This window comes from Mus caroli, chromosome 7 (genome assembly GCF_900094665.2).
Source record: "Mus caroli chromosome 7, CAROLI_EIJ_v1.1, whole genome shotgun sequence".
NCBI lineage: Eukaryota > Metazoa > Chordata > Mammalia > Rodentia > Muridae > Mus > Mus caroli.
Genome location: NC_034576.1, coordinates 122653512 through 122675494, shown reverse-complemented (window position 1 = coordinate 122675494; position 21983 = coordinate 122653512). Strand labels below are relative to the sequence as shown.

Sequence of the window (21983 nt, the reverse complement as noted above, 5' to 3'; positions counted from 1 at the left end):
AAGTGGATGCTCACAGTCAGCTATTGGATGGATCACAGGGCCCCCAATGGAGGAGCTAGAGAAAGTATCCAAGGAGCTAAAGGGATCTGTAACCCTATAGGTGGAACAACATTATGAACTAACCAGTACCCCGGAGCTCCTGACTCTAGCTGCGTATGTATCAAAAGATGGCCTAGTCAGCCATCACTGGAAAGAGAGTCCCATTGGACTTACAAACTTTATATGCCCCAGTACAGGGGAACGCCAGGGCCAAAAAGTGGGAGTGGGTGGGAAGGTATGGGGGACTTTTGGGATAGCACTGGAAATGTAAATGAGGAAAATACCTAATAAAAAAAAGTTGTGTTTGTGTATGAGCCTGTGTGAGTGTATATGTGTGTACTTTCTGCTTATTCTTTTGTGGCATAGCCTCTCCCTGAACTTGGGGCTTACATTTCCTTGGCAAGACTGAAAGTCAGCAAACCCCAATGATGTTCTTGCCTCTACTCTTCTTGGATATAGGGTTACAGGTATTTATGGGATACCCAACCTTGTTATGTATGTTTTGTAGCTCTGCTCCTCATGATTGTACAGCAAGTGGTCTTAACTACTAGGCCACCACTCTAGCCTCTAACTTCTATTATTATTACTTTTTGGTTGCACACCAGTGTTTATTGCATAATTCTTCACAATTGCCAAGTAACCAAATCAATGAAGGTGTCCAAAAACAGAAAGGGAGACCAGCAAAATGTGGATATATATATATATATATATATATATATATATGAATGTTTCTCAGCCACCAAGAAAAAAATGAGGTTAAATTATTTGCAAGAAAATGAACACATGCAAAAAAAAAATCATATTAAGCAAATTAAGCCAGTCTCAGAGAGACAAATATAGTTTCTCATTTTGAGATCCTAGGCTTTCCATGGTCAAATAAAACCATGTGTGTGTGTGTGTGTGTGTGTGTGTGTGTGTCTAAAATGACAGCAGAAGGCGCCCACAGGAGCAAAGGGAACAAACAAGAGTGAGAAAGGACAAGCAAAGAGGAGCTCAAGTGGGAGAAATGCTCAAATGTAAAATTATGACTATATGAAGACTAAAAAGTAAATAAATTAAAATGTAAAAACAATAGTCCCAAACAAAAATAATGGCTTACTTTCTACTGATCAATATGCTTTTTTTAGATGACCCCACTCCATTCTCTGAACTCATAAAGGTAGAAAGTGTCAGGCCTGGTCAACAGCAGGAAACCTGGAGTTGAGAGAAAATAAGCAAAGCCCCCAGATAAAGAAGCTGTCGGCGTCAGAGCTAAGAGTCGGGCTCAGCTCACGACTAAGACTTGAAGAGACTTTCAGAGCTGTGCATGGGCGGCAGAAGGAGAATAAAGAGCTAACTTTTACATTTAGAAGTAGAGCAAAATGAATCTTCATAGTTCTGATAATCTGTTATTCACTTTAACTTTTAAAGACAGCAAGCTATCCAGTTCAGGGTTTTTATCTGTAGATGTGTATATCTCGAGACTTCTATGTATTTGGTGCAGGCAGCAGTCTGAGAAGGAGGGTCACTGGTTGGACTGCAAGCTTACTGCAGCTTTATTTCCTGATACGTTCTCATTTTATCAGTATTAGCGAAAGTCAGAAAGATTTGTTCAAGGGTTACTCGTTTGACAGAATAGTCTTCTAACTTGAACAGCACTTTAGCTTCCTCCAAAATTGCAAATACCTTAAAAACAAACAAACAAACAAACAAACAAACAAACAAACAAACAAAGACAAAGTTATCACATAGAATCTCTAGGTGACCCTTCCCTCACTTGACCTCCCCCAACCAGGACAAAAAGATAAAAGAAGCCACAAAACACAAGAGAAAATGACTGAAAAGCAGATTGGAAGCAGCTGTCTTGCCTGCTGCATCATTCTGCGTACACATACTTTTTAGACAGAAATTCTACATGTAGCCTGGGCTGGACTCAAACTGGATATTATCCTGTCCTGACTCCAGAGTCCAGGAACTGCAGGCCTTCCCATCCATGCCTACCTAACCATCACCATTCTTTTGTTGAACATGACATAACAATAGAATTTAGGGGTTAGAACACTCAATTAAATTCAGGAGGCCTTGGGAAAGTAACAACATTTCTAATTCTCTTCTAATTAGATTCTCATTCCATATGCTTAAGTCCTAATATTTTCTATTTGTCCTCTATTAACACATTAGATTGACATGAATTTTGCAATCACCTTTCCCCAGTAGATTTCCTTGCTTGGAATATAGTAGCCAATAGTCCCATGAAATTCCTGGAATTTGATGTTACCTAAGAAGAGAAAGATTTTTGACAAGTGATTAATGGAGAGGATCATAGTGTTTCTTTGTTGTAATAATAATAATAATAATAGTAGTAGTAGTAGTAGTAGTACAGTATTGCTTTATAGTTTTGGCTGACCTGAAACTTGCTATGCAGTCGAGGCTGCCCTGAATTTATGGCAATCAACTGTCTTTCATGTTCCAGAGTTACAGGTGTGCACTAGATACTACTATTTGGCAGTTTTTAAAAACTCCTATGTAGTTTCTATTTTAATGGCCCCCGCATATGCCAGAGAAAATATGTTAAATTAATACAAAGGATGATATAATCCTCAAGATTATAATTACTAACAGGGATGTCATTAATTATCTCAATATATTTACTTCTTTATAAAATACTGCCTTATTACTTATAGTTTGAAAAACTGCAGAGAGTTGGCTAATTAAATCTGGTAAAAAAATCATAGCTTACATGACTATCTACAAAACCCAAGAGAAAGTGGGGAAGAGCCTCGAGGACATGGGCACAGGGGAAAATTTCCTGAACAGAACAACAATGGCTTATGTTCTAAGATCAAGAATCGACAAATAGGACCTCATAAAATTACAAAGCTTCTGTAAGGCAAAGGACAAAAAGCAACCAACAGATTAGGAAAAGATCTTTACCAGTCCTACATCCAACAGAGGGCTAATATGCAGTATATACAAAGAACTCAAGAAGTTAGATTCCAGAGAACCGAATAACCCTATTAAAAATGGCGTACAGAGCTAAACAAAGAATTCTCAGCTGAGGAATACCAAATGGCTCAGAAGCACCAATGCCCCAGTGTAGGAATTTCAGGGTGTGAAGGCGGGAGTGGGTGGGTTGGTGGGGGTTCACTCTCATAGAAGCAGGTGGAGGGAGGGTGGGATAGGGAGTTTTTGGGGTGGGAGGAACTGGGAAAGGGGATAACATTTGAAATGTAAATAAAGAAAATATCTAATAAAAAGAAACTTTCTCCTAGAAGTTGCCTTAGTCATAGTAATTTATCAGAGTGACGGAAAGTAACGAACATGTATAGCTTAGTGACTCACAGTAAGGTTAAATATAACCAACACCCAATACTCTAGATGTCATCTGTGTTGTGACCAACTAATTTTCTCTTCCTTAATGGCAACCACTTTCTTGATTAAGCACCCATAGTTTCTATGGCTAAGCATCTCTTAGCTTTCTTTATTGTATTATTATTTAAGAACATATTCTTAAATATAATTGCTTTGTTTTTAATTCATTGTTCTTTACACAAAGACATACATATACTACATATTCTTTTAATTTCTAGCTTTTAAAATATGTTGTAATATATAGCTTTTATCATTAACTATACATCCAACAGAAGGCTAATATCCAAAGTATATGAAGAAATAAAAAAACTAGATATCAAAACAAATAATGCAATTAAAAATGTGTATATATTTGAACAGAGAATCATTAAAAGAGGAAACTCAAATAGCTGAGAAACAAAGAAATGTTCAACATCCTTATCTATCAGGGAAATGCAAATCAAAACTATTTTGAGGTTCCATCTTATACCTGTTAGAATGACTTTGATCAGAAACACAAGTGACAGCTCATGCTGGCAAGAATGTGGAGTAAGGGGAACACTAATCCATTGCTGGTGGGAGTGCAAACTTGTATAGGCACTACAGACATCAGTGTGGAAATCAGTATGGCAGTTCCTCAGAAAATTGGGAATCGATCTATCTCAAGATCCAGGTATATACCCAAAGGACACTTCATCTTATCACAAGGACACTTGCTTAACCACATTTGTGGCTGTTCTATTTATAATAGCTAGTAATTGGAAACAATCTAGATGTCCCTGAACTGAAGAATGGATAAAGAAAATGTGGTACATTTATACAATGAAGTGTTATACATTTATACATGATAAATAGTTATCATGAAATTTGTAGGCAAATGGATGGAATTAGAAAACATCATCTTGAATGAGGTAACCCAGATTCAGAAAGATATAAAATATGGTCCATATTCACTTATATGTAGATATTTGTCATATAATAATAACAACAACAATATAATAATAATAATAATAATAATAATAATAATAATAACTCAACTATAGTTTGTAGACCTAGAGAGGTCAGGTACAGCTGAAGGTACTAAGACATGGAAAAGGAAATAGAATAAATTTTCTGGGTGGATTGGGTGCTGGGAGGGGGCAAGAATGTCAGGATCAGGTGGAGAGAGAGAGGGAAGATGGAGTTGAGGAAGGGGGTGTGGGGAGAGACAGCTATAATTGAAGGGCATTTGAGGTCTGGTAACCATAGAAATTTCCTTAAATATATGAAGGTGATTCTAATGAAATATCCACATAGTGAGAGGGACTGAGTCCCGATTGGCCATTTCTTGTCACCAAACAAAGCTTCTATAACCATGTCTGGGTTATAGTATATTGGGTTCTTGGTCAAAGGGATCACACAGAAATTCCCAAACAACACAGGCTGTTGCTAAGACAATAGGTTGCTCTTCACAAACTGACAGTAAGGCTCCAGTGTTGAAGACAAACTTTACACAACTCATAGAAATTCACAGAAAGTATTAAAATGAGCTTAGTAGAAGGGTTCAATAAATATGAGCAATTCAATGAGAAGTATAATTGAAAGCATGTAGCATAATAGTAAACATGACTTTAACAGTGATGAATCAACCACACCTATGTTACCTGGGAAAGTTACTTTAATGAAATTTTTGAACTCTTCTACTTTATCTTCATCCTTAGCAATATTGATTCTTACTGTTAGAGTGTATACATGACCAAACCTCTTTCTGACATGCTGGGGGGTGCCTAGGCATGTAAACCTCCCTTTCACCATGATGGCCAGCCTAGTACACAGGGCCTCACATTCTTCCATTCTGGGAGGAAAAAAGAAGATATGACTTAGGAGACTCAGGGAATACATTCAAACAACTAGGGTTGGAAGTCTTAGAACTGGAAGCCTTGGCATTACAGAGAGTCACCACTAAGATCATATTTGGAAAGAGAACATTTGGAAATTTAAAGCAGTACATACCCAAATCCTCACTGAATTAGCTAACTAGTATTTTCTCTCAGTTGATTGTATCAGTCAACTGAGCTCTCATGTAGCAGGTTCACCCACAGTTGCTTCTCTGTAGCTCCTGTGTTTAGGAAAGTTTACTGACTCAGTCCTGGCAGAAATTAATTTCATCCTATACCCTTGCAGCTTCTAGTTTCCAGACAAGCTTCCAATGGCTCTTACCTGTGGGAAGTTATGATGATAGCTTTACCAGTCTTACAGATCCATGTAATTGTTTCCCAGAGCAGATGCTGAGCTACTGGGTCCATGCCAATAGATGGTTCATCCAGGAAGACAACTGAAGACTTTCCCATTAGGGCGATAGCAGTGCTTAGCCTACGTTTGCTTCCAGCACTTCATAATGTGAAGAAGAAAGAGTAATAGATGTCATTAACTCATAGGATTGTTTATACATTCAGGTTACTGGATAAAACTCAAAATAGATTATTCAAGTGTGTGTGTGTGTGTTATTTCCAAGGAGTTACAGAGATTCTTTTTTTTAATGCAAAAATTGTTCAAATCTGCAAAAGGTTAACCCCATCCAAGTTGCAAATGGGATATGTTGTTTCCCTGATGTCTGAGCTTGGCAGGGTGCTAAGTTATTTTAATCACTGCCTCCATGTGCCAGAGATAGAGGCAGGCTTTGTGGGTATTCACTCTAAACAGTAGAAGCACACAATAGTACACTTAATAGCAATGACACAATGTCTCACCTGTACGTGTGGATAAACTGGTCAGCAATGGGTTCCAGGTGCACTGAATGCAGAAAGGCTTCCACATACTCATTAATGTCTTGCTCTAGGACGCCCCACAACCTAGCATACATGACCAATGATTCCCGGCCTGTCATGTGGTTCAGCACAGATTCAGTCTGAGGACAGTAACCAATTCTTGACCTAATCTGAATCCAAAAGGGTAACTATGAACAGTAGATCCATGTCAGCTCTTCCACAGAGTATAAATCTCACAGGGATGAGGTACAGCATGCGAGGCTGTTTAACTCACAGTACTAAGAATGTTTGATACCCTACAATTCCCACTAGGAATGGGTTATTCTTCCTCCTTTAGCATTTTTATAGATGGAGTTCAGTGAAATAAAAGAAGGCATCAATATCACTAGGTGGAATTTCAACATATATGTATTGTAAATTACTACTATGTGTCTTTGTCTGTTAGATGAAGTTGCCTATTCAAACACTTGATTGAATGTTTAAGAGACTAGCTATGTTAATATCCCAATTAAAGTATTTTGTTTACATGAAAGGTCAGCTAATCTCTGCCAGATCAGCTCTCTCACAGACAGGAATTATAAGCTACCTGTACACTTATAAACTATATAGAAGTATATATTTTTATGTATTTAGCCAAGTCAATGCTGAAAGAATTAAGGCAACTTATCACTTCATGAGTAATGTAGAGTAAAATTTACAGTGCGAATTCAGCCTTCTCAAATGCCAGTTAAAATACTTAAATTTTGTTGAAGGATTATAACAGAATTAACACTCTCTTAATGCATCATTAATAATGTTCAGGATATAATCTAAAATTAATTGGCAAAAGATGTATGCAGATTAACCACACTTCAGCGAACTCAGTAGAAACTGGGGCACAACCACAATACTGGAATAATCAGAAGCAAATTTTAATGAAACTTACTACTATCCTTAGATGCGGAAATGAAAAAACTTGTATTTCAGATAAGTAAGGAAACACCACAGAAAATAAAACCACAACAAAGAAACAGATGAAAATTCCTGAGCTAAAACTTATGTTTGGGGGTCTGGGGAGGTGGCAGAGTTGGTAACATGCTTTGCATCCACACCTGAAGGCTGATGTTCAGATCCTTGTCTTCTCATAAAAAGCTGGGCCTGGCAGTAGTGGGAAAGAGGTAGATCAGGGGGGCTTGCTGGCCAGGAAGCCTAGTCAACTGGAGAACTTCAGCTTCAGTGAGAGACTTTATCTCAGTGAGAGATGTTGCCCTCTGGCCTCTCCAAACACAAATGTGTGCATGTGTACCCACTATTCATACATACGAACATGTACATACAAATAAAATAATTGAGTCAGGAATAAAAAAAATCAATCAAGTAAAATTAACATGAAGTTGAATGTAATTTGAAGATAAGAATAAACTAGTCAGTATGTATATGTGCACGATCATTCAAACAGAAAATATATAAGAAAATGAAGAGAAACACAGGACCTCTGGGGTGCCAGATCTAAGGGATGAACATATGTAGAAACAGACTCATGAGGGGAGCAGGAGGAACATGCAAATGTGTACTTTGTTTTGAGTATCTCTGTAGTGGGAGCCATGTTGTCTCTCCTGGGAAAGGTGCATTTATGTTCTGTAAGTGACTTCCTTGAGGCAAGGCTCCTTGGAGTCTTTCTCCCACTTGGTGAGGACCAGTGGGGATGATAACCAGAATGACTGTGTCGATCCTTTGGAGATGGAGCCATGATTCCTGCCTATTTAAAAGGTCAAGTAAAGACATGAATGATCAAGACCTTTAAAGAAGATCCCTTATTGGATGGTCTCAAAATTAATAGGAATATGTGAGGAAAATGGAGGGGGCTTGGCAATGTCAACTACTAACATGTTCTGAGGACCTAAGCATGTTCAAAAGAGTTCAAAACTTACTTAGAGAAGGTAGGGCCTAAGTGTCAACAGTAGAGAGTTCATTCTTAGGACTAGTTCACTCTAAGGATAAGTTAGTAAGTAAATTTTGCTATGCCTTTAAAAAAAGTAAGTTGGGTAGAGTCATCTTTGCCTTAGGTAAGGGCTTCTACAAAAGAAAGAACAAAAGAGTGGATGGAGAAGTGTTAATTATTAGTCTCTGCTCTTTACAGGAAAGTTTTATAGGGCAGGACCATACTGTAAAACACAGACAGATTATGGCAAAAAGACAACTTACAATGCATTGTGAGCATAGTGAATCAGGAGGTGATAAAACACAAAGGTTATAATCCTGTTAAAATTTTGGATTCTAATTGTTTTTTACTTTGAAACTGCATGTCTGCTGCTGGCCTTTGCACAAACTAGATGTGCCTGGCTAAATATAATCATTTTGGCTTGCAATACAATACTTAAATCATTATGGCTTGCAGTATTCAGGTGTGTTTAGCTATGACATAATCGTTTGGCTTGTGATAGCTGGTCCTGAATGTGGAGTTTGCAGGTGAGCTGAGGGCATGAGAGTGGGAGAACCAGCAGCCTGACCAGCTCAGATACCTCTCAGATGTTACCCCATCGATGAGCTGCTGGAGTGCATGAAGGAGCTGGCCCTACGGATTAAAAACTACAGGATCTCCATGACACAGGGCAACAACAGGATATCTGTGAGAGTCCCAGTGAGGTTGCAGTACCGATAGAGTGAGCGAGTAGCAGAAACCAGAGGCCTAGTACCAGACCATCGAGTCATTGCAATGAACATTCACAAGCAAGTAAGTATGGACCAAAGAGTATACTGTGAGACACACTGTGACACATTACAGCTTCCACTCTGAGCTTTCCTCCCTGTTGTGGGGGACTTTGCAAGAGGTATGATGAGAGGGGAGAGGAGTGGGGTTGTCGTGCATTATGTGAAATTTAGAAAGAACCAATAACAAAGTGTTTTTTTTTTTGTTTGTTTTTGTTTTTTTTTTAAATGGAGCTGTTTACATAGAGATTGGGAAGGCTATAGGGGGTTAGGAGGACACTATTTCCTAAAACAAGAATTAATCAGTGGATTATTTACTAGAGAAGGTCAGACTAGTCAATCCGTTTCCCCATGCTAAGGCAAGGAACAGCTCATCTCAAGACAGGTGAGCAGCTCACACCTGACAGCTTTGTTAAATCTAACACGATGTTGCCTAGGTGGTGTTGTGCAAAAACTGGAAGCATGATATGCATGAGGTGATGTTAAAAAAAAACCTTACAAAATGTACTTAGCTATCATTCTTATCTTAGTTATCTTTTCAATAATGAAATGCTATCTAGAAAAAAAGAAATGTATAAAGAATACACATGGACTACTTATAGGAAAGAAAATTGATATCTTTTAAATATTTCCTAGAGTTATATAATCTCACTCACAATAAGAGAAAAACTGCTTAAGTGACATTTTAAAAAATGGAACACACCAAATAAATAAATAAATAAATAAATTGACAGGGTGGGTCAAATAACCTGTTGTTCTAAGTGTGGGGAAATAGACACCGTCATACAGAGCCACTGTGCACACTCACACAGCTACCCAGGGGAAGCAGTCTGGTAACTATGAAAAGATAGTGTATGGCACACAACTATCTTCCTAATAAAATAAAAATAGGCCTTTGTAGTTGACTGTATATAAACAATGTCTGTTGCATGAAAAAGTGAAGGAATGGAGCAGAGTTAGGTACAAGAAGGACCGAGGGTCACTGGCTGTGCCACACACACACTGTTTTCATGTATGCCTTAAGTAGCAGACACATTTGTTCAGTTTAGACTCTCTGCACTGCCCTGAGGTAAATGTGCTCTGGTTGCTATATGCTCTGGTTCTTAAAAGTTGGCCTGTCTTGGTTATCTACTGACATCCTAGGTGTTAACTCTTCAGTTCCCCTTGGTTGCATATACAGCTTTCTTCAAACCTGTGTACATACTTTACGCCTGCAACCCGGCTTCTCTATGCATCACTCCACTGTACCAGGCTTCAGGGAAACCCGCTAGATAGTTTACAGGTTGACTGCACCCAAAATCACCAGTCAATTTCTTTCGTGAAAGTTTATTTCTTATCTGGCTCGAAAGAAAAATAAATTAGCCAAAATTTCCCTCTAACTCACCATTTTTTTATGATTTCTTCTCTAGTTCCTTTATTCAATATTTAAGTGTTGATAACCCACCAAATTAAGTCCATATTCTTTCTATTGTACATGTTCCTGATAGACTGTCTTATCCACTTTGACAATTTAAATTTCATCTGTACTTTGATAAATCCCATATTCATATCACCTTATATCATGTGTTCATACTCTTCAGTCTATATTCCTATTTAAATGTATCATTGATGCCTCAATATCCAATACCCTCCAAACATACTCTCACAAGATATTTACTATCTTGGTGACTGGCACCTTCACTCTCAGAAGTTCAACAAAGAAACCTGGGTCTCTCTCTCTCTCTCTCCTCCTCTTCCTCCTCCTTCCTTCCTTCCTTCCTTCCTTCCTTCCTTCCTTCCTTCCTTCCTTCCTCCCTTCCTCCCTTCCTCCTTCCCTTCCTCCTTCTCTCTCTCCCTCTCTTTCTCTCTCTCTCTCTTTTTCTTTCTTTCTTCTTTTTTCTTTCTTTTCTTTCTTTCTTTCTTTCTTTCTTTCTTTCTTTCTTTCTTTCTTTCTTTCTTTCTTTCTTCAAATAGAGTTGAATCCTTTCAATCCTTTTTTATTTCTTCTCATAGCCATTTTTTTTCTAATTAAGTATACTTCAAATTCTGTGTCAGAGTAAGTTATAGGTAATAGCTGTTCTCTCTGAGTCCAGCTGGATTTATTTACAAACATTTTGCTTCATGGGCAGGGATACTTTCCTCCTTTCAGATTCAATACAGCCTTGGAGTCTGTCAGTTCTGAGCTATGACGACCTACGTCTCAGGATTCTGAGCTTCCTTCCCCTGTTCTGTAACAATTTGCCTGGATAACTCAAGACAGGAAATCATTGGCTAAGAAGGGAAATACCTTTCTTGGGGTTCTAGTGACACTATTGCCATCAATAAACGCAATTCCAGAGGTGATAGTCTCTTCTGCGGTCAGCATTTTGAATGTAGTAGTTTTTCCTGCTCCGTTTAATCCAAGCAATCCAAAGCACTCCGACTTCTTGACTACAAGGGAGATATTTTTCACAGCCTTGACAACAGGACACTTAAAATAAATCTGAGAAAGTTAAAAAAAAAGGAAAACTCACAATGTACTGAGACACTGGTCATGGGTCAACCACAGCCATTACCTTAGGCTCCTAAAGTTAGCAAACTGTGACAATTCCATGAAAGCACTCTCCCTTCCAGCCCTTTGTAGAACTGCAGTGAACCAGTACAGCCTTGGGTAAATTCCAGGTAGGGAAGATGCTTACAGCCCAAGGCAGCTAGCCAGTAAGTGACATTACCTTTGTAACTTCATTAAGGAGCAGTGGGGTGTTCTGTAACCTGAGCAGCAGTGTGAAGACTTTTCCTTTTTCTCTTTTTATGTCTTCATCTTCATCTTCTTTGGTTCTCTGATTAGATGGTGTAGCCTATATTTTCAAGGCAAGGAGTAGTAACTCATGTGAACAGTCTACAGAGAACTGGTTTAAGCCACCAGGTTTAAGAAAGCTAACCTGTGGGTATCATCTGAAGGATATGAGAAAAATACTTGAGCAGCTTCTAAGACATTTCTGCTTCCTGAATATGTATATGCAAACACACTTCTGGCTGGCTCTACTTTAGAAGAGTATGACAGTTGAGGAGAGTCAGACAGAATTCTATAAAACAATTGTTCTAAAAATTTTGTAAGAGCATGACTACTAAGAAACAGTGATTTCTAAACACAGGAGGGGATGTGTCCATACAAACACAATGGTTGAGACAGCATGCACAAGGCATGCACAAGCTCAAGCTAGACAAAAATCCCAGCACGGATCAGGAAGGTGGACACAAAATCCCAAGGGTAGCTGAGGAGCTATTGGTAATTAATTGATAGCTGCTGGGAGACATCAATTTATTTAAAGGAATGAACCTTTTAAGGGTATGAACTCCAGTGTAAGGCTACAAATCCAAGAATATTTGGGCAGCAGAAATTGGACCCAGTGGGTTTAAAAAATAAGAAGAGGACACAAAGTTGGGTGGGTATGGAATAGGGGCTGGATCTAGGAGGAGCTGAGGGAAGGGAGGGAATATGATCAAAATACAGTGTATGAAATTCTCAAAGAATAAAAAACATGTTTCTATAGTTAAGAGTGATCAGTATGTTCTTACTAGCATAAAGACAGTTATTTCAGTTGTAGCTAACCAAGAACAGATTTGCTAGAGGATTCAAAATTTTGTACTAAACTCTAAGATGCTTATACCTCAAATGAGCCACAGATCTATTTTAGTGTAATCAAATAATATCTTCTTTAAAAAGTAATAGACATGAGAAAATTCATATTATTTCTGACCAAATGGTTTGCTTTCTTTATATTTAAAGTGTAGTTAGTTACTTACATTCCTGCCTTTTCTGAGCTTATTGTAGAAATAAAAGATAACGTTTCGAAAGACAAAGCTCTTCAGACTACAGGAAACAGACTCCAGTGATAAAAGCAAGAGGAGAAAAACCAAGCCCATGGTAGCCAGTGTGATTAGAAACTTCCCAATCCCATGCTCTCCAAAGCCATACACATTGTTCTGAGTGTCTGTGGATACAAGAGACACAATCTCCTTACTTAGAAAACTGGTACAGTTCAGGTTAGGGAATTCCCAGGGGAGTCCCACCTGCTCAGAGGAGGGAGGATGGGGGGAAGAATTATGGGAGGGGGTGAGTGAGAGGAGGATTGGGAATGGGATGTAAAATGAATAAGTAAAATAATAATAATAACAATAATAAATTATCTGAATTAAAAACAAACTGTCTTTGTTTATTCGAGACATCTCACTTAATTGAGGCTGGCCTTTTTTTTTTTTTTGGTACAGAAGAATAGATCCTTGTTTATTTAACCTTATGGACATAGTACTTGATCTTCATTGTTCTTCTTTCAATGACAATGATCTCTGATTTGTAGAACAAATTTATAAATACACTTTACAGAATAACAATCTTCATTGGCAATGTACAAATTGGGATCAAAGATTTACCCTAAACTATCTAAAATAATTGTATATGTGATTTTCCTTTTTTTAATTGGATATTTTATGTATTTACATTTCAAATGTTATCCCTTTTCCCGGTTTCCCCTCCAAAACCTCCCTCTCCCCAACCCCCTCCCCATTCTTCTATGAGGGTGCTTCCCCTCCCACCCACCTACTCCCATCGCACCTACTCCCTGGCATTCCCCTACACTGGGGCATCGAGCCTTCACAGGACTAGGGCTTCTCCTTCTATTGATGCCAGACAATGAGCCATGGGTCCCCTCATGTATACTCTTTGGTTGGTGGTTTAGTCCCTGGAGCTCTGGGGTTCTGGTTGGTTGATATTGTCATTCTTCCTATAGGGTTGGTTGCAAACTCCTTCAGCTCCTTCAGTCCTTTCTCTAACTCCTCCATTGGGGACCCTGTGTTCAGTCCAATGGTTGGCTGTGAGCATCCGCCTCTGTATTTGTCAGGCTCTGGCAGAGCCTCTCAGGAGACAGCTATATCAGGCTCCTGTCAGCAAGCACTTCTTGGCATTCACAATAGTGTCTGGGTTTGGTGTCTGTAGATGGGATGGATCTCCAGGTGGGGCCGTCTCTGGATGGCCTTTCCTTCAGTCTCTGCTCCACACTTTGTCCCTGCAAGCCATTTTGGGGTAAGAATTTGGAGATGGGTGGGTGGCCCCATCCCCCAACGGGGGCCGTGCCTAACCTTTGGATATGGTCTCTATAGGTTCTCCCTCCCCTTTGTTGGGCATTTCAGCTAATTTTATCCCTATTGGGTCCTGGGGCTTCTTGCTTTTCTGGCATCTGGGACTTTCTGGTGGCTACCCTGGCCTTCAACCTGCTCTGTAGTTGAGCCCTGACCTTTCTTTCTCCAGAGTCCCAGGTTCACAGGCATTCAGCAAATAAGTAATCGTCTTGTTATCTTATTCAATCTTCCTTGATGTGGTTACTTATAGTTGTTATAAAAGTTGATTTTTTTAAACTGATTTTCCCTCTAGTTTTTCTGTTTTCCTTTTGGCACTGAGGACTGACCAGGGACCTAGAGGTGCTCTACCACCAAACTGAGCCTGACCCTTTTGCTAGTGTTCTATGGGAGACAATCTTACTATACATTCAATGAACATTTGACCTCATTTTCTGTGCAATTTTTCTCACCTCTTTTTTTTGATTTATTTTAATTTTTATTACAAGAACTTTTTATGGCTGAAGAGTCATTTTTCATTTTTAATTAAAATATAATTGCATCGCTTCCACCAACAGGAACTTTTTTATTATTACATTATTTTCTTCATTTACATTTCAAATGCTATCCCCAAAGCCCCCTATATGCCCCCCCCCGTCCTGCTCCCCAACCCACCCACTCCTGCTTCCTGGCCCTGGCATTCCCCTGTACTGGGGCATATGATCTTCGCAAGACCAAGGGCCTCTCCTCCCATTGATGGCCGACTAGGCCATCCTCTGCTACATATGCAACTAGAGACACAGCTCTGGGGGGTACTGGTTAGTTCATATTGTTGTTCCTCCTGTAGGGTTGCAGACCCCTTTAACTTCTTGGGTACTTTCTCTAGCTCCTTCATTAGGGGCCCTGTTTTCCATCCAATAGATGACTGAGTATTCACTTCTGTATTTGCTAGGCATTGGCATAGACTCACAAGAGAGAGCTATGTCAGGGTCCTGTAAGCAAAATCTTTCTGGCATATGCAATATTATCTGGGTTTCGTGGTTGTATATGGGATGGATCCCTGTGTGGGGCAGTCTCTGGATGGTCTTTCCTTTTGTCTTAGCTCCGAACTTTGTCTCTGTAATTCCTTCCATGGGTATTTTGTTCCCTATTCTAAGAAGGAACGAAGTATCTACTTTGGTCTTCCTTCTTCTTGAATTTCATGTGTTTTGCAAATTGTATCTTGGATATTCTTAGTTTCTAGGCTAATATCTGCTTATCAGTGAGTGCATACCATGTGTGTTCTTTTCTGATTGGGTTACCTCACTCAGGATGATATCCTCCAGATGCATCCATTTGCCCAAGAATTTCATGAATTCAATGTTTTTAATTGCTGAGTAGTACTCCTTTGTGTAAATGTACCACATTTCCTGTATCCATTCCTCTGTTGAGGGACATCTGGGTTCTTTATAATGGCCATCTTCTGGCTATTATAAATAAGGCTGCTATGAACATAGTGGAGCATGTGTCCTTATTACAAGTTGGAACATCTTCTGAGTATATGCCCAGGAGAGGAATTGCTGGATCGTCCGGTAGTACTATGTCCAATTTTCTGAGGAATTGCCAGACTGATTTCCAGAGTGGTTGTACAAGTTTGCAATCCCACCAGCAATGGAGGAGTCTTACCCTTTCTCCATATCCTTCTCTAGCATGTGCTGTTGCTTGAGTCTTTGATCTTAGCCATTCTGATTGGTGTAAGGTGGAATACCAGGGTTGTTTTTATTTGCATTTCCCTGATGACTAAGGATGTTGAGCATTTCTTTAAGTGCTTTTTGGCCATTTGAGATTCTTCTGTTGAGAAATCTGTTTAGCTCTGTACCCCATTTTTTTTTAAATTGGGTTATTTGGTTTGTTGGTATCTAACTTCTTGAGTTTTTTTAATATATATTTTGAATATTAGCTCTATGTTAGATGTAGAGTTAGTAAAGATCTTTCCATAATATGCAGGCTGCCATTTTGTCCTACTGACAATGCCCTTTGCCTTACAGAAGCTTTTCAGTTTCATGAGGTCCCATTTAGCAATTATTGATTTTAATGCCTGAGTCATTGGTGTTCTTTTCAGGAAATTCTCTCCTGTAATAATGTGTACAAGGCTATTTCCTACTTTCTTTTTTTTATGGGATTTAGTGTATTTGGTTTTATGTTGAGGTCCTTGATCCACTTGGACTTGAATTTTGTGCAGGGTGATAAATATGGACCTATTTACATTCTTCTACATGCAGATATCTAGTTGAATCAGTACCATGTTGAAGATGCTTTCCTTTTTCCATTATACAGTTTTAGTTTCTTTGAAAAAATCAGTTGTCCATAGGTGTGGGCTTATTTCTGGGTCTTCAATTAGATTCCATTGATCAACCTGTCTGGTTCTGTACCAATATCATGTGGTTTTTATCACGATTGCTCTGTCGTGGCTTGGGGTCAGGTACGGTGATTCCTCCAGAAGTTCTTTTATCGTTCAGGTTTGTTTTGGTTATTCTGGATTCTTTGTTTTTCCATATAAAGCTGAGAATTGCTCTTTCAAGGTCTATAAAATTTTGATGAGAATTGCATTAATTCTGTAGATTGTTTTTGGTAAATGACCATTTTCACTATGTTAATCCTACCAATTCATGAGCATGGAAGGACTTTGCATCTTCTGATATCTCCCTAAATTTCTTTCATCAGTTACTTGAAGTTCTTGTCATATAGGTCTTTCACTTCCTTGGTTAGAGTTACACCAAGATACTTTATATTATTCATGGCTATTGTAAAGGGTATTGTTTCCCTAATTTTTTTCTCGTCGTGTTTATAGTTTTTATCAGGGAGGGCTACTGATTTCTTTGAGTCCACCAAGGTGACATCACAATTTTGAATATCTTACATCCCAAAAGCAAGGGCAACCACATTTGTAAATAAACTTTATTAAAGCTCAAATCAGACATTGAACTCTACACAATAGTAGTGAGGGACTTCAACACTCTACTCTCATTAATGGAGAGGTCATTGAAACAGCAATTAAATAGAGACACAATGAAACTAACAGATGTTATGAACAGATATCTATGTAATGGTTTGTATAAACTTGGCCCAGGGAGTGGCGCTATTAGGAGGTGTGGCCTTGTTGGAGTAGGTGTGCCACTGTGGTCATAGGCTTAAGACCCTCATTCTAGCTGCCTGGAAGTCAGTCTTCCACTAACAGCCTTTAGATGAAGATGTAGAACTCTTAGCTCCTCCTGCACCATGCCTGCCTAGATACTGCTATGTTCCTACCTTGATGATAATGGACTGTATCTCCTGAGAGGCTCAACCAGAGCCTGACAAATACAGAGGCAGATGCTTGTAACCAACCACTGGGTTGAGCATGGGGTCCTCAATTGAGGAGCTTGATAAAGGACAAAAGAGCTGAAGGGGTTTGCAACCCATAGGAAGAACAACAATATCAACCAACCAGACCCTCCTAGAGCTTTCAAGAAATAACTCACCAACCAAAGAGTATACATGGAAGGGACTCATGGCTCCAGCTGTATATGTAGCAGAGGATGGCCTTGTTGGGCATCAATGGGAGGAGAGGCCCTTGGTTCTGTGAAGTCTTGATGCTCCAGTATATGGGAATGCCGGGGCGGGGAGGCAGGAGTGAGTGAGTGAGTGGGAGGGGAAGCACCCTCATAGAAGCAGGGGGAGGGGGGTGGGATGGGGGTTTCTGGAGGGGAAACTGGGAAAGGGGATAACATTTGAAATGTATATAAATAAAATATTCAATAAAAAAGAAAGAAAAAACCAATAAAGGAATAGAGGAGAGTGGACAACTCCCAGATTCCCAGCTCAAAGGATCCTAAAACATCTTGAGAAGTATTTGCTGATTCACATAATTTTGTTGCGGTTTATCTGGTTAATTTAAATATTGTTTATTCTCTTCCCCTTATTCATCTCAAAGTTTAATGTTTTACTGAGTTGAGAATTTTTACTTCTTCCTTAGTTCTCATTTATTTGTATATTCCTTTCATAAAATGAATTATTTCCTGAGTTCCATGATCATGACTGCTTTTCTTATTTACACTTGTATAGGGCTTCTGTAAGTATTTTCTACAGTGATGTTTGCTGGGGCATGAGTTCCTTTAGTTTGTGTTTACTTGAGAAGGTTTTCAATTTCTATTGATTGTAAAAGTTAACTTTGATAGAGTAAATTTTGTGAACAGTTAACTTTCTCTCAGAGTTTCAAACACATCATTCCATGCTTTTATGGCTTCTAGGGTTTCTATAGGGATAGCTGATATAATTTTGAGATTAGTCACTGGACAAGATATCCTGTAGTCTTAACAAACAAAAATGTGATGGGGAGATGTATTTTCTGGTCATGCTTTTTGGGGTTCTAATTGCCTCTTATTGGCTGCCCACACACTCCCTCAAAGTAAAAACAACAACAATAACAGCAGCAGTAGCAATAGCAGCAGCAGCAGCAGCAGCAGCAGCAGCAGCAGCAGCAGCAGCAGCAAACTTTCTGCAAGTATTTCATTGATTAGGTGTAATGTACTTCCAATTTGCATCTCAGCTCATTCTACTCAAATGGAAGAAAACCAGGTTTTTCTTGCTTACCATAATCTTAGTAGATGTGTAGAAAGTAGAAAAGAATATAGTGTTTTTATGGACTCAAAGAGTTTCTAATACTCACATGGGTCACTGCAATCCACGTAAATGCTTTTGAATTCCCTAGCACACAATCTTTTCACCTCATAGTCATCAAAATACTTGCTGATACTCATTGCAAGGTTGTAACTAGGCAGTGCCATTAAAATTGCCCTTGTGAGGATGTGGACAAAGTTAGGAAAGTCATTACCTGTAATTAAAAGATAATAGATTAGCTTCAATGATAAGAAAAGTAGTGAACCTCCTCATTAAAACACACTTCTCCCTAGTGGTTAAGCAATTCTCAGACAATTCTCAAACTATAAGGCAATCCTTGAGAAAGCACCACTGGTTGCCACTTGTACCCAGCCAGAAGGCTTGTGGGAAAATAATAGTATTAACCGCAGAATTGAAGAGTAGCTTTTGATAACAATGACTTCCTAGAATCTTGTTTTCCTTTTCTTTTTATTCTTGGTTCTTTTCCTTTCTCTCTCTTCCCCATTCTTCTTCACCTCTATAAATATCCACTCAATAAATAATTGATGATTTCCAAAGTCACAGGTTTTTTAATTATTGGAAAGTGTTCATCAGTTAATTTTAAATTTTCACATTATTTCACTCTTATTTAATTAATTTACTTCCAGAAAAAGAAGAAATTGTATGGTGTTCTTACCATAAAATTGTATGATAGTGTAAATGATGATACTGAACATAGTTGAGAAGTAGTTAAACAGCGTGATTTTGATGTAGGCAGCAGTGCTACTATTGAACAGAAAGCTTCCAATATAAGTGAGAGGAACAACACACCAGCCATAAAGCATAAAAATCAGAATTGTGTCTAGGAAGTTGTAATGCACAACGAATGCCTCCAGCTGGCAGAATTTGAATATGCCCTAGATCACAGAGCATAGAAAATCAAGATGAAGGATATGCTGTGCAGCCACTGTTTCTACTCATCTATAATTACGAGGATTAATTTCTTTAAATTTAAATTTAAAAAATTTAAGCTTTAGAGTTCAAGCCTTAAAGTGAACCATTTCTTAAACTGAGATTATTACAACGAGCACAGTAACTAAGCTCCTCTTTCTGGTTTTCTCCTCTTTGAAACCGTCCCTACTTCCCACAGCCATGATCAAATACAAAGTAATTATATTTATATTAAGCCAAACAGAATTTTCCTTGGAAAAAAAGGACCTTGGTTATTGGTCACTTTTCTTAGGATTTCTCTTATTGCTGCTTTGTTCAGTGTGCCTTCTGGTGGCTATTTTGAACCTTGGAATTCTTTTTCAATTCCTCTGAATTACAACTGAGAAGGGAACTGAAGAGCACACAGAGTTAAAGTGATATTGATTTGGAAAAAATACTTGTGCTACTAAGGAAATTTCAAAAATTCTACATACTGGCTTGTAATTTCAATTCGTTAAAAATTCCACAGTTGTACCTTCTGATCAATAACATGATTATTTAGCAAGATCACTAACTTATGGAAAGAAAGGCTAAAGAAAGAATGTCCTGTTAGAATCTTGTGTAGTTCTTGGAAATAGAAAATATTTCCAAGTACTAGTGTTTAAAGGAAGCACATGAAGAGAATCAGTAATTGTAGAATCTAATGCCTCTCACTATGGCTGGATCCTCCCTTATCAACAAAGAGGATTGTATAGTCAGGAAGAAATTATGGAAACCTTGAGACACAAGTATGAGAAAACTCTCAATTAGAACTGGTTTCATTTAAATTTGCCTGGACAAGTGAAGCATGCACTCTGTTGTTACAGAGGATGTGAGCCAATATAGTAAAAACAGGAAATTAAAAAATAATGTAAATTAAATGAAACTAGGGTTTTTTTTTTTTGAAATAAGCTGCATTGAAAGTTTGTATGAAAACAAAAAATATATCATGGCAAAGGGGACATTCTGCCAAAGAAAATTAACAGAGGGAGTTGGGGAATGGCAATGCATAAAGAGAATTAAATGTATTTGAACACTGCTACAGTTAAGAGACTGTTACAAGCAGCACATTACAGAGTTGGAAAACACAGCCTCAGGTTCAGACTTCTTGATTTTATGCACATGGCTCTGGGGTCAGTCCTTCATACCATTGTACAGTGGTTCATTACATACACACCAACAGGACAGAATTAAACAATACAAAATATAATTAAATGCACATTGTTAAGTATTAAAGTACAAAATGAGTATTTCGAATTAGTGGGAAAGGCTCATTACTTTAAAAGTAATGTTGGAGAAATGAATTAGCTCTTTAGGGAAAAACAGAATAATTATATCATGTCTTACCAAGAAATAGTTTTTGAATGAGGAGAAATTATCCACTAACAATATTGGTAAAGTGAGTAGAGTCTGAGGTATTAAAGCTTGGAGAAGAAAGTACTCTTTCCTCAAGATATTATGGAGTGGAGAATCTAGTGAGAACAGCATAATTTGAGGCATATCCTCAAATCAATATTGACAGCTATGCAAATCCTTGGTAAGGCTAATAATTCTAACATTTACTTAAATTTAAGTTCATAAAAGATATGTTTCTGTTTACACTCTCCAATATATGTCTAATGAAGAGATAAGCTGATGCCAAAGGCAGAATGCGATTCTTAGAAGCCCGAAGTTGCAGAGGTTGGAGAGATGGCTCGGTGGTTAAGAGCACTCGGCTGCTCTTGCAGAGGACCTGTCTTCAGTTACTGGCACACTCAGAGTGGCTCCTAGCTACCCATAATGCCAATTCTGATGGATCTGGCACTCCAGGGGCAGTGGATACATACATGGGACACATATTTACATGGAAACAAAACATTCATACATTAAAAAAGAAAATCAATTAATCTAAAAACAAATTTAACTTCTTTGTATATCTTCACTTTCCTTCTCTTGCCTAATTGCCCCAGCTAGTGATTTGAACACAACATTGAAAAGGAGTAGAGATAGTGGGTTTCCTCATTTCCCTCCTCAGTAGCATTTTCCCCCCCAGCTTTTCTCCATTTAGCATGTAGATAGCTATGGGTTTCTCATAGCCAGATTTATTTATGTTGAGTCTGTTTTCTCTGGCCTTACTTCCTCCTTTTATCATGAAGGCAAGTTGGATTTTGCCAAAGACTTTTTTCTGCATCTGTTGAGATGAACATGTGACTTTCCACCTTTAAGTCCACTGACATGACTTATTAGGCTTGTCGCCTTGCAGACATTGAACCACCTCAGCATTTCCGGGTAAAGGCAACTTGGTCACGGTGCAGACTCTTTTTATATATGTCTGTATCTAGGTTGCAAATATTTTGTTGGACATTTTTGACTTCACGTTCAACATATTTTCTTGTAGTTTTCTTTTTTTGTTGTGTCTTTACATAGTTTAGTATTAGAGTGACACTAGCTGGAGTGCTCCATCTCTTCCCCTTCCTTCCTTCCTTCCTTCCTTCCTTCCTTCCTTCCTTCCTTCCTTCCTTCCTTCCTTCCTTCCTTCCT

General features: G+C 38.5%; 1 protein-coding gene across 3 annotated transcripts in view; it reads right to left on the bottom strand.

Moving 5' to 3' along the window:
* Positions 1 to 1361: 1361 nt before the first annotated feature.
* Positions 1362 to 21983, bottom strand: part of LOC110299107 (ATP-binding cassette sub-family A member 3-like) — a 118417-nt gene continuing 97795 nt past the window's right edge. For 2 of the 3 annotated variants that reach the window (XM_029479129.1, XM_029479131.1), the window contains exons 21-30: positions 19192 to 19411; positions 18565 to 18729; positions 12570 to 12757; positions 11495 to 11620; positions 11071 to 11265; positions 6099 to 6286; positions 5569 to 5739; positions 5013 to 5203; positions 2223 to 2296; positions 1362 to 1704 (exon numbers count right to left, since the gene is read on the bottom strand). In XM_029479129.1, the coding sequence (XP_029334989.1) occupies positions 1564 to 1704; positions 2223 to 2296; positions 5013 to 5203; positions 5569 to 5739; positions 6099 to 6286; positions 11071 to 11265; positions 11495 to 11620; positions 12570 to 12757; positions 18565 to 18729; positions 19192 to 19411 (1659 nt within the window). In that variant the 3' untranslated portion in view covers positions 1362 to 1563. Of the gene's footprint in view, positions 1705 to 2222; positions 2297 to 5012; positions 5204 to 5568; positions 5740 to 6098; positions 6287 to 11070; positions 11266 to 11494; positions 11621 to 12569; positions 12758 to 18564; positions 18730 to 19191; positions 19412 to 21983 lie in introns of those variants that run through there. The other variant, XM_029479130.1, reaches the window with a different exon arrangement.